This window comes from Danio rerio, chromosome 1 (genome assembly GCF_052040795.2).
Source record: "Danio rerio strain M-AB ecotype USA chromosome 1, GRCz13ab, whole genome shotgun sequence".
Taxonomy (NCBI): Eukaryota; Metazoa; Chordata; class Actinopteri; order Cypriniformes; family Danionidae; genus Danio; species Danio rerio.
In genome coordinates, this window is record NC_141021.1 from 15,937,920 (window position 1) to 15,951,355 (window position 13,436).

At 35.7% G+C, this 13,436-nt stretch overlaps 1 protein-coding gene and 1 pseudogene across 22 annotated transcripts; one reads left to right on the forward strand and one right to left on the reverse strand.

Annotated features, from left to right (window-relative positions):
- Window positions 1-469: 469 nt before the first annotated feature.
- Window positions 470-3,023, reverse strand: LOC147846737 (uncharacterized; annotated as a pseudogene). The gene is made up of 5 exons (XR_015476418.1): window positions 2,348-3,023; window positions 1,881-2,258; window positions 1,104-1,259; window positions 961-989; window positions 470-734 (listed from the first exon to the last, which is right to left on the reverse strand). The product of XR_015476418.1 is annotated as an uncharacterized LOC147846737 (transcript).
- A 2,570-nt stretch (window positions 3,024-5,593) lies between these two features.
- LOC100330143 (piggyBac transposable element-derived protein 4) lies at window positions 5,594-12,890 on the forward strand. Of its 21 annotated transcripts, none has more exons than XM_087236868.1 (8): window positions 5,594-5,834; window positions 5,958-6,097; window positions 6,295-6,525; window positions 6,617-6,696; window positions 8,365-8,573; window positions 8,785-10,014; window positions 12,384-12,538; window positions 12,672-12,890. In XM_087236868.1, the coding sequence occupies exons 3-8, from the start codon at window positions 6,357-6,359 to the stop codon at window positions 12,725-12,727; spliced, it is 1,899 nt and encodes a 632-aa protein (XP_087092994.1). In that variant the 5' UTR covers window positions 5,594-5,834; window positions 5,958-6,097; window positions 6,295-6,356; the 3' UTR covers window positions 12,728-12,890. The 21 variants fall into 21 exon arrangements, with proteins under 21 accessions (XP_087092994.1, XP_087092984.1, XP_087092986.1 ...); XM_087236858.1 differs by having other exon boundaries at window positions 5,973-6,097; window positions 6,219-6,525; XM_087236860.1 differs by having other exon boundaries at window positions 5,973-6,097; window positions 6,219-6,525; window positions 8,788-10,014.
- The last annotated feature ends 546 nt before the right edge of the window (window positions 12,891-13,436 follow it).

The following is a 13,436-nucleotide window of genomic DNA, read 5'->3' on the forward strand; positions in this document are numbered from 1 at the left end:
GGTTTTCATAATGGTTTTAAAATGAAGATTGCAGCTCTACTGACTGAGGCTAAAGGTGTGATGAAATATTGTTTTGGTTGTTATTCCATTAAATGATCTTATAGATCTATGATATATAAGTTTTGGTGGAGTTGTTGTGGTAATTTGCCCACAGTAGCAGTAAAACCTCTGAAATGGTGTACACATCTGATGATCTAAGACCTAGTTTTTTGTTTTTTTAATATTAGGAATGTTCAGAGCTCTGTTAGATGTACATTTGCATTCTACATTTCTGTTGTTGTAGCAGGGAGATGTTTGTTTTGTGGCATGAAAAGAGTTTAAGAACTTCAGTTTTAGCTGGGAGTACTACTGCATATGCACTCATGTGATTGGCTTAAATTATATTAAACTGAGAGACCCAGAAACAACACTGAGTCCTTTCTGAGACTGCAAGTCAAATATTCTGAAAAAACATTTAACCTTTCTTAAATGTATTTACATTTTTTAATCATTAAAAACTTACAATATTAGAATCAATGAAAATAGGATGCAGATGCCAGAACATTGTCATTAACACTCTTTTGAATCATATTTCTACTAAAGAACAATGACTTTAGTTTACTCTACTTTACATTCTGCTGGTTCTGACATCAGAATAAATACTGAAGTCTGAACTCTGAGCCTTTTTCATTCCTCTGCCTTTGTTGCTGTGTGGAAGGCATGTCTAATGAAGCATAACACACTTCATCACCAGCCTGAAACAGAATATATTTAATTACATTAATAAACAAATAAATAAATACCATTATATTATATTATATTATATTATATTATATTATATTATATTATATTATATTATATTATATTATATTATATTATATTATATTATAGTGTATTATATTATATTGATGTAATTTATGTTGCTGCCAAACAAGTGCAAATAAAATATATATACAAATTATGCTCAAAATGTGCTCATACCTCAACATGTCTGTTCTCAGCTCCAGAACCTACAGCAAATTAACAAACCATAAGAATAATTTACATTTGGTTTATTATATAAAACTCTAAGTTTATGAAAGACCGTCTAGTTTGGGATTAAATGTTCAGGAGTAAACAATGACCTGTAGTTTTCTTCTGACAGAGGCAGTAGACGCAGATGGAGAAGAGGAGAACACACACCGAACACACACTGAACAGCAGATTCCAGCAGAAAACACACTCTGATGCAGGTGATGTGGAGGTGCTGTTAAACCGTTCAGCACAAGGAGACTCTTGCTCTAAAATGAACAACAGGCCATTATTAAAGTGAATATATATTTAGTTATTATATTCATTTTATTTTATCTTTACTGATTACACACAATAATGAAAAATATGAGTTTAACACGGATGAATTTGCTAAAAGTGGTTGGAAAATCAGAAGTTAAAGATTCTAATATTAAATACACTATAAATCATCGTTTTACAAAATATAATGAATTTGCTGTTAATTTAATTTAAAATATTATTAGAAACTAAGATACACTTTAAAAACTAATTATAAACACTTATTTTACCAATATATTTTATAAAATATACATTATTTCTCTATCTGAAGTTGGACTATGGACTATGCAGGATTGTGTCGCTTAGTTATTTGCAGAACTTTGCATTAATCATTGTTATAATTTGTTCAAATAATATTAAAATAATAAAGCTTTAGATAAACATGTAAACTTTTCATTAAAGCACAGCTATATTATGAAGAGATAAACTATAATTGACACTATTATTATAATAAATGACACTATAATTTACACTGTAGATGTTTGCATGTCTCTTCATCAGCTGTATTAGAAACACATTTAAAGGATCTGACTACACAAAGCAAAGCAATGAAAACAGCAGTTGTTTCTCACCCAGGACAGACAGTCTGCTCGTCTTGTTTCCATATTCATACTCAATGTTTGGTTTGATTCCTCGTTCATCTTTATATATTTTTGTTTCTCTTTTCCCACAGTAGTAAAGTCCCTCATCAGAGACACTGACATTCTCTATATGCAGATCATAGGAGTTACTGGAGCTGTTGGGCACAAAACTGAAGCGTGGAAACGTCTCCTTGAAGAGTGTTGAGCGATCTATTGACAGAGATGGCTGATTCTCATGTGAGCAGTTTCTCATCCAAATAATGTCTGATCCAGAAGGTAAAGCGCAGTAGAGAGTGACGCTTTCTCCTGGTTTAACTCTCATGTCCACTTCTGTCCCAAACACTTTCTGCTCTTCACACAACCAAACACCTGCAGAACAAACGCAAGAGTGTGTGTTAAATCTCTAGCACATCATCAAGAATACATCATGACATTCAAACACAGAAATATTGACTCACACAGAAGTATGATGACTGTAAGTCTCGCTCGCCCCATCTCAGAGACTGTGAATGTGAGGGTCTTCAGCTGCAGTGTGAAGGTCCGCTTCATTGTGGTGGGAGGGATCTCTGTGGAAGAGCTCTGAATCTTTATGCTGTTGTTTTGTTTTTACGATTATAATCTGGTCTGTTTCCTCTCATCTGCTCCTTTAAACACACTTTAAAAGCTCTTTTAGATGTTCAAGTTTAATAATAAAATGCAAGAGTGAACTCAGTTTCATAAATTGTTGTGACTTTTGTTTTGGACGATGTGATGTTTAATGTTGTAATGGAGATGACCTGAAGTGTTGAGCGTCTTCATGAGTTTCTTGTTTGGCATCGTTCATCTACATGCTGATTGTTTTCTTTGGCTTCTAAACCTCCAGAATGAATGTCTTTACTCAAGGTTTCTTTTGCTCTTGGTCTTTAAAAGTTGCTAGAAACTTATTTTTGCTTTTGTCTGTGACCGCAAAGCTTTCCATTCCATTTGTGCACTCCATACAAGCTCAAGTCACAACTAGTGCACTGACACAATCACGAGGCTGTGGTTTCCTGTCTCAGCTTGTCTAAAAATCCCATGGTGAAACAAGAGCGATCAAGATCACTTTTATTATATCAGTTTAATTTGATTGATTGATTGATTGATTGATAAAGTGTTTGTGCTAGTATGGTGGGCCTGGTGATAATCTACAGACACTTTACTGTTAAATTAATAATGTGTATCAGAGTTGCAGTGTGTATTTGATCAGTGTGGATTTGACATGAAATGTGAAATTTACTAAATTGTAAACTCATAATCCGAAAGTGAAAATATCAAATATATATTTTTAACTTGATCAAAACTCATAAATACAGAGACGTAAGCATTCACAAGAGGACAGTGACAAAGGCCACTGGAAACATTTGTGGTTTGGGTCGTACCCTAGAAAAACAAAGAGCAGGCTGGACTCTCTCCATCACCATAACCAGCACTTCAGTCACACATGAAAAGCGCTTCTCACATCCTGTGGCATTTAACAGTCAAACTCTTGCACTAAATGACTACAGTATATATATATATATAGGACAGATGGAAACAGGATTTCTTGGGCAGAATCTTGACAACATTAATGCTTGCTCTTGCTCATCACTTATGATCAAGTAGACTGGGTGAAATATTAGGCTATTATTGTATTTAGTACTGCTCATCTGTATATTTTACACATTATAAATTTGATTTGTCACAGTTTCAAGCCGTTTACATCATAAACAACAGCAGAACTTTGTGTACCAGTTTGAGCTTGAACATGTTTGTGTTTACAGTAACTTTTATTATTTGTTATTATGAGCACAATCCCATCAGTTTATGAATGAAGTAAAGTCCTAATCCAATTTTACTTAAATCTGAAGACATCATATGTGTAGTTTATTGCTGGTGTTTGTTTTGTTTTTGTTGAATAAAAAAAACAATAAATCTGTAAAGAAGTGGTCAGACTTTTTATTTCTAATACAGAAACAATCATAAAAACTATCTTCATCTTATAAACTGGATGGTCAAGGCAACCCAGATGGACAAGTGGTCTTGACAAGTGGTCTTGATGTCACTTCAGCTATTAGCCACTAGATGGAGCCATTGTTTGTTCATGACTCTCTCTTTAAGCTTTATTCATGTTCACAGACGCTGATAACTATTAAATATGTTGTGTTAATATTTGAAACATAAGTGATCATTCATGAGTGAACATTTACACTACTAATTTATTTTGAGATATGCAGATGATCTGCAGATACAAACATACACAGCCTTGTGCTGTTATTAATAATCTGCTTTTCTTAATAATTTTTGAAACATTAATATTGTCAAAAATAAAATGTTAAACCCTAAATAATCTGTGGATCACACTATTCATTTAAAAAAAAACATTTGATTGTAATAGATAATGTGCTGTCAGAAATAAGACAGAAAGTAGACTAAGAGCAGTTCATGTGTCAGATGTTGGTGTAGGGATGTTTAGATGTCAGTCGTCTATAAGAGACTTCAGTGTGGACGCAGATCTTTCCAGTCTTACTCGCCTCACACTGATGTTTCTCCACACAATCTGCCTGAAATGATTGACAAGGAGAGAATGGATCAAATAAACTACTGAAAAACCACATCAGTCCACAATTCATCTTTGATATGGTCAATAAAAGAGTATAAAATAGTTACCATCAAAACATTTGCTTTAAGAATCTCAGCACTCATGTCAGAACCTAAAACACACACAAAATGAACCCGATTAATATACTGTAGTAATTTATAGTAAATACTGTGGTGTTTTTGAACTATGCTATAGTAAAGGACTTGAATTAATCTGTTGTGGTAATTCTATAGTTTCTGTGGTAATGCAGCAGCTATAGTAATGTAAACAAACCAACACTGTACTTAATACCACTTTACATCACAGTTTACTGTAGTAAAAACCAAAGTATACTACAGTATTTGTCTCAGTTCATCAGTTCAGTAGTTAATACTATATTCTGCTGCAGCATTCATTAACTGTTTAGTAAATACTATAATATACAGTACAGTATAATACAATTTACTGTAGAATGGGTCAAAAACACTCCAGTATTTGCTATAAATTACTGTATTTTCTCATGTGAAAAGTCTAATAATTACGATTAGAGTCAAAATGTTAAAATCTAAAAGAACAAATCTTTTAAAAAGCTCTACAGATTCACAGATTTGTTCAAAATGAATGTAAATGTGTCGATGAGCTCTACCTGTAGTTTGAGGACGACAGAAGCAGTAAACACAGATGGAGGACAGGAGTGAGGAGAGGAGAACACACACCGGACACACACTCAACAGCAGCGTCCAGCAGAACACACACTCTGACACTGGAGGAGAAGTGGAGGCGATGGTGGACTCATGTGCAGAAACTGCTGATAAATAAAACACACAAGACTGAATAAACAAATGAAGAGTTTCTGAAGCGTCCATAACATTTAACTTTAACAACATTACAAAGTGTGAAACACTATTACAAAGCTCGAGACAAATTTACATTTTGGAAAACATTTTTACTTATCATAAGACACAATTACATAGGAAAAACGATTTTAACAAGGACGAAACAAATTTACAAGACGCAAAACACTTTTAAAAATCCCCCCCAAAATATTACAATTAGTTTCCTTACGGAAAGGGAATCTACCACACACCGGAAATGACGCAGAATGTACCACACACCGGAAGTGACAAGTGATACGTGTTGTTGTCGTTGGTGGTTAGCGCGGTAAATTCGTGTTGTGGAGTAATAAAAGTTTGTGGTGGCCGAACATAAACTGCGGTCGAGGAATGTTTTGCCCGTTTTGTGGCAAACACATGAGCAGCTTAGCTTAACGTGGTGTTGTTTTACGTGCGGTCGATGTTTGGAGTTTTTAAAGGACGCAGACCAGACGGAAACACCTGGGAGGTCTCGACCGCCGGACCTTGCCAAGCAAGGTAAGTTGATACTTGTTATTTTTTTAGTGTAGCAAAACGCTAGCTGTCTGAAGCCATGTGAATACAAATCAGTAGTGCTAATAATGATTTTAGCGGCTTATATCTTTCTGCTTTGAAACGGAGCTCTGTCCTCTTCAGCAGAACAACAAAGCCCATCGCACAAACATTTCATGGAGTACAAAAGCTCGAAGTCAAAAGATCGGCAATCTTTTAACGATGGGCCAAAAGGAAAACACAAGCCTAAAGAAAGAAAACAAGTCCAGGTAAGTTGTGTTGACCATCCTATACAGTTATGTAATGCTCTCTATATGCGTGTTTGTATGTGTATATTTATTTTACCTATGATAACGTTACATTAATTAAATAGCTTTGTTATTTTACTAGGTAAATGTAGGAGTGATGGTGCCACATGGAACTGATTTAAAACCTCTAAGGGGGAAAACACTTCTGTTATTTACAGACCCCGATGTAGCAGCACCTGATCTGCTAAAACAAGCTGTAGAGAAAATAGGAACATTTATCATGGACATGCCAGAAGGACCTTACGTCCTTTTATATCACGACTGCTCAGAGGTGGTTTATGTGCCTGGGTCAGAAAGGCCATTCAAATTGTCAGAATATAAAAAGGAAGTAGGAAAGCCATATGCCAGGATCACTTTTTTTATTTGTCTAGAAAAACACTATAAAAGAGGTTAGTAGATCTCATGAATCAATTTTTATTTATTTATTTTTTTTGCATATTTACTGCTGGAGTATTGATAATGTTTGATTTATTTTTTCAGTGGATGATACCTCGGACTCTGACTCTGAAATTGTCATCACAACAAGGAGCACAGCTAAATTCAATCAAGCCGACACTTTGGTACATCAGTTATTTCTATTTTTTATTTGTATTTTTTTGTATATATTTATTAGATGTACATTGGAATCAGATTTTATACATAAAATATTTGCCTTGGTCAACAATTTATTGGAAAAATGTTTGTTTTGATTATTTGGCTGTAACTATTATACAGTATTACAGGAAACCATCCTGCATTGCTATATGCTTTATGTGGTAATGGAACAGTAATGGAGCTGTTGAAAATTGTTGATAATTTTACCTGTTTCCTCTGCGGTGGTTGTGAAACGAAAAACAACATTACAAAGTGTGAAATACTTTTACAAAGCTCGAGACAAATTTACATTTTGAAAAACAATTTTACCTTTTATCAGACACAATTACATAGGAAAAACAATTTTACCAAGGACGAAATAAATTTACATTTTAGAAAAAAAATCTAAAATTCAAAACTTGACAATTTTATGTTATAATCAGAATGGTTCTACGCTAAGGATTTTTTTTTTGTTGGCAGAGCTCAGCTCTGCCCAAGTGGTTCTGCAGTGTGTACACTTTGTAAATAATTGCTAATTAGGGCTGGGCGATTTTGCAAAAATGTAATCACGATATCATGTTTCATATCATTCAGTGTCGATAATTATTAAATATTTTTTAACAGTCCATTTAGGACTATTAAGATTTTTTTAAACCACTTTTAATTTACCAACAAAAATATCTGAACTCTTTATAATAAAATAAATCTTAGTGTTAAAGAGACTCTTACACTTGATAAGTAAAATGTTACAAAGTGTGTGCAGTGGTAAAGGTAGATCAAGTCCTGCACAGCATTGATTTAAAGATTGGGGAAAACTTCACGAAAAGAAAAAACAAAAAACAAAACTATGTTCCATGTCCTCAACAAGTGTTTGTTTTATATGATATGGTCAAATTTGAAAATGAAATTTTAAATGAAGAGCTTTATTAGAAGGATATTTATTATTTTAAATCGTAATTTTGCTTTGGGAAGAATCAGTGGAGATGTGCCACTCTGAAATATTTAACACTGCTTTTATCAAATGTAGTATACATTTTTTTTTTTTCAGTAAACTGTTGCAGATGTGAATAGCAGCTGAGCACAACAATATAGGCAAGCTTATAATTTATTACTTACTCTTATGTCCTAAAACACTTAACTGTTTTCTTAAGATAACCGAATAATATGCAACATCCTTAAATTATTCTCTTAAATAAATGGGAAATTACTTGTCTTAGAGCCTAGGGAAATTTGGTATGTTCAGCGAGTAAATAAACATAATGAACGAACATACAAAGGCCTGTGCGTATAGATAAATAATGTAATGCTGTACTGTAACGTGTAATTTGTTTGCTTCGGCTGTCTCCATTTTGATTGTATCGCGATGATGTGATGGTGTGCTTTATCTGCCTGATTCTGATTTGACTTTCTTCCTCCCGCTGAACTGGGCGGGTCGTGTGACTTGATTTAGAGGACATTCTGGGGGTGAGGTTTGTGTGCTACGCTGCGAGCTATTTGCCCGAGAGTGGAAACGCGACATTATTTCAGCTTACTGCTCTAGCTCCTGGGCTATAGGCTCGACCTGATAAAAGTCCTGGCTCGCACTTGCCCGACAGTAGAAATGCGGCTATTGACTCTTTATTTATTTATTTTTTTGCTCTTCTAAAATCCAACAGCGAAAATTGGTTCCTGTGGTTCCAGCTGTTGCAGTGGAGGGTTTTCACGCTTCTGCTTCGGTTCCAAAGAAAAACACTACAAATAATGCGGATTGCATAGTTGGCAGCAATGAAGAACTTGATTTCTGTGACCAGGACAGTGTGGCATCCAGTGTGGACAGCTCAGCAGAAGACATGTTTATTGACGATATGGACCCTATTCTAGACCGGTGGGTTTTTGTTTCCCCTTCAAATGTTTTAATATTGTATTTGTATAATTAAAGAATACGAAAAACCTGAAGGCATGCTGTGAAGATTATTTAAAGTTAACAAAAAAAAAAAAAAGATTTATTCATGGCCTAACCTGACTTTGGTTACCTGCTTATTTTAGTTGTGAAGTATTTGGCAAATTATCTGATGATTTCTTCTCGCGCCATGCAGTAGGCCTTCATCAGACCTTTACCTGCCAGAAGAGGACTACGATTCAAAAGACGCTCTACAACACAGAAAGAGACTTTGCCTGTCTTCTGCTGAAGGAGGCGACAGGAAAAGTGAAAATGGTTTCTATTGGACTGAAACAGAAAAGTGGCAAAGCTCAGATGAAGCAGACGTTGAGCCACCTCTGCTGGTCTTCACACCCAACCAAAATCCTGGCCCTCAGATTTTACCAAACAGGTGCTCCAGCGCTCTGCAGTTTTTTCAGCTTCTTTTCCCAAAGTCAATGTTTCAGACCATTGCAGGCTACACAAACAGCTATGCAGCCAAGTACGAAGAGAGAAAGGGCAAGTTGTGGAACTTCATTAGTCAAAGTGACATGAAGTCGTACGTAGCGCTGGTAATTTACATGGGCATGTTCAGATGCTCTTCACTATCAGACTATTGGAGTGAGTCCCAGCACTTCAGTCTGTCCTTTCCTGCAAAAATCATGTCTTACAGGAAATTTCTGTCCATTTCCATAGTTCTTCATCTGAGCGAAAGCAGAGAGGATGAGAAGAACATCTTAAAGAAGGGAACAGCAGGTTACGAACGTCTGGGTAAAATCCAGCCTCTGTACCAAGTCATTAGGGAGTCCTGCAAATCATACTTTCATCCCTTTCAGAACATCACCATTGTTGAACGAATGGTCAAACCACAGGCTGGAACTGGACTCAAACAAAGCCTGAAAAGCAGATCTCCAAATATGGGGTTCAAACTCTTTGCACTGACAGACTGCACCTGCGGCTATACGTGGGACTTCTTTGTTTACGAGGGGAAGTCGTGTGCGTCACGGAGCGAGGGATTAAGCTATGAGACTGTGATGGCGTTAGTGGATGAGAATATGTTGGGTTCTGGGTACAAATTGTTTGTAGACAAGTTTTACACCAGCCCCACACTCTTTACAGACCTTCTGGACAAAAAGGTCTTGGCTTGTGGCCCTGTTTGGCCAAACAGGACCGGTTACCCAAAATCAGTTAAGAACAAGCTGTTATCGAATGCTCCACGTGGCACCATGCGTTGGATTAGACAAGACAAGCTGCTGTTTGTTGAGTGGAAAGACTCCAGGGAGGTGCAGATGTGCTCTTCATTCCATAAAGCCTATGAAGGTGATACTGTGCAGAGGAAAGTGAGGCAGGATGCACATCGAACCCTTGAGGAGATCCCCGTTCCAGCTGTGGTGCTGGACTACAGCAAGTAAGTAATATCAGTGTTTCCTCAAGTTTTTTTTCAAGCTGTGGTGGCAGGCCTTCTACACAGATCTTCCAACTATCTATGGCATTATTTCAATGACAAATATCAAGTCGAGAGCGCATTCATGTAATACCAGCATGGGAATCTCTTTGCATGCATGCCGATTTTCCCTGTTCATGCACAAAACTTCTTGCACACTGAAATAAACACTGCCCAAGTGCTGATTTTCTTGTGCGATTTCAAATAAACGCTGCTAAAGTGCAATTTAGAGTGTTAATGTAACGAGTATGTCTCCAACATTAATTAGATTTGCAAGGAATATTCATGATCGTCTTTAATAGACTTACAGAATGGCATTGATAGGCCCAGAAGTAAAGTGAAATGGCCTTAAACTCCAGCAAGATAAAGTCATTGTATGCAGAACCGTAGATCTTATTCTAGAAACTGTTCATCATAACTGAAAGCTACATCATGTTTTCTGGACTCACGCATCCCTATCAGTCCGTCAGTCAGCCTGTAGCCTTAAAGGGTTAAACAAATCACGCATAGCACTTCAGAAAAGTTTGCTCTGTTATAATTTGCTTACACTTCTATACGTTCTGGTGCTAACCCGCTATTAAAAAAAATGAAAAAACAGCAACAACTGAAGCTTGTGAATTAGACACTGTAATGTAGCCATGGCGGGAATGTATTTTGCTGTGGCAGCCCGCCATGGAAGAATGTAGCAGAAACCATGAATCTCATCTGGGGTTGCTTGTCATTTTATCGTTCCTCTTGCGCATCCAGTTTTAATACATTTGCTGTGGAAGATCACCAATGAATACCAATTAAATTAAAATTTTCTTTATTTCTGTAGCGCTTTTACAATGTAGATTGCATCAAAGCAGCTTCACATAGAAGATTATAGTAAATTGAAACTGCTTCCGTAGTTTTCAGAGTTGAAGTTCAGTTCAGTGTGGTTTAATTTTCGTGGCTGAAAGTTCAAACACTGAAAAGCAAATCCACCAACGCGCATCTCCACAAGTCCTGAACCATGCAAGCCAGTGGCGACAGCAGCGAACTTCACCATATGGTGAAAGTGAAAACAATGGCACAACAATGGCAGATTACAGTAGTTGAATGTTTCTTTACAATGACGTCACCAATGGCCTGCTGTATGTAATTCAGTCTTTTAGTTGTCTAAATGAACAGATCTTTTAGCAGCATCCACATTTTAAGCTGCAAACCATTTTTGTATGTTTATTGTTAAAAATTGACAGATGCTGCGTCCCAATTTGGATACTTGTAGTACGCCCTAAAACTATGTAATTATTTGTCATGGAAAAATATATACTTTTGAGTGTGTAACAGAATAGTATGCAAGCTTTGGGACATACTTCATCGTTATGTTGCTTAGTTATGAGCCCTGTCAGTCATCAACACGTCATCCACATTTCTTTCATATTAAACTTCCTACCTTATTGGAGAAGCAGCAGCAGGTTTATCTCCCATTCACAAGTCTTTCATGCAGAGAAATCTCCTCAGGTCTTGGACTTGCATTCAGACGTTAATGTTCAAACACGTCTTTATATAAGTTCAGTGTTGTTGTTGCAGATGAAATATTACACAGAAAACGCAATTTTAAACATGATCCAGTGGGCTAGATATTAATTAACAGCCATACAAGCATCTTTACCGAAGCCTCTCTACTTTACGGTTGGTCTCACGTGTCCACCATCATTGTAGTTTATTTACACTTTTCACTAGAGTTTGTAGGTCTAATCCAATTCACGTCCAACGTAGACATGAGCCGGTAAAAGATTCAGACCATATGATAACTTTGGGTAAAAATATCACGGTATCATGGTATTGTGATTTACTGCTCTAAAATATATTCTTTTAAAATGTCTGGGTAAAAAACACAAAACAATTTCTCTTTAAAACGATATATTTTATTATTTTGAAATATTTAAAATATTTTGGAGTGGTAAACATGTCAGGCTAAAAATAAATGACTCCTAGACCTGTCTTTATTAGTTTCATAAACTCTGATTTCTTCACAATTTCATTTTTGGATATCTTTTCTGCTGGAGATATTGTTGTCCTAAAACAACAACAACAAAAAAAGGTAAATAAAAATATTACACATACTTTGGAACGATATTACAAATAATTTTGCTGGTATTAAAACCTTGACTTTCCAAACGGCGTTATACCTAGAAAATGGTTATCGTCATATTGTCCTTTAACATACTTTTTTCAACATAATTGGATTTGGAACATACTAGATCTATTTTCAAAAACTATTTAGGAGGGATAGTACCATATGTGAACTAAAACGCAGCTAGATATTTTTAGATTTTGACATATGCTTTTGTTTTGTCTTCATGCAGGAACATGGAAGCAGTGGATTCATCTGATTGCGTCACTGAACATTTCAGAGCCATACATAAACCCAAAAAGTGGTATCAATGCATGTTTTATCACTTTCTGGACATCGCTGTAGAGAATGCCTTCATCATGCAGGAACTAGTGACCAAGGGAAACGGCAAGAAGCCTTTAACACGAAAAGCGTTCTTGCAAGCCCTCATTTTAGAGCTTACAGATATAGATAGTCTGGATTCTGCAGCAGTTCCCTTGAGTCTCTCTTCATCAGGATAATCCTCAGCTACATTCCACAGGTCATGCTGACAGCGCTGCTGGGAGAAAGTGTTACCTCCAGTCATGTGTAACATGATATGATGATGTTCTTTCAGCCTGAGATGGACCATTCTAATGACGGCTTAAAGTCTTCTTGAAGCAAATGTAAAAGGTGTTTTTGCATTTATTTTTTGCCTTGATTTGAAATTAAATGTTTTGTTTGTTGTATTGAAAGGCTGAATAAATATGTGTTGAATGGCTTTGCTTGCTTTATGTTTTATGTAGTTCATCTCCACATGTTTATTTGGAGTCATTTTAACATCCTTTTAAAAGCAAGTACTGGCCAAAGGAATGTTTCCCTTGGTTAAATCAGGATTTGTTTTTGGCCAGGAGGTGATTTTGAGCTAACACTGGTTCAGGATGTTAACTATTATTTCATTCTTTAACAGACATTTTTAGTTCTAGCAAAAGTAATAAAAGATTTTACTGAAATTAAGAAATTCTGCCACACTGCAAGAACATTTATACAGAAATCTACTACTAATGAAAAAAGAAAACATAATGAAAAAAGAAAACATTATTCAGTGTGCACACATTTTCAGCCAAATAAATTGCAAATAAATTTTATGCAAGATAGCCCTTATTCAATTGTAACACATTAAATAAAGATTTGTGACTAAAACTACATTTATTGCACAATTTGAAAATGTTAAATAGTCCCATAAAAATCTTACAGTTTGCCAGTTGAGGCCCATAAACAAAAATAATACAATACAGTACAATGGTACATAGTAAAATATAAATTT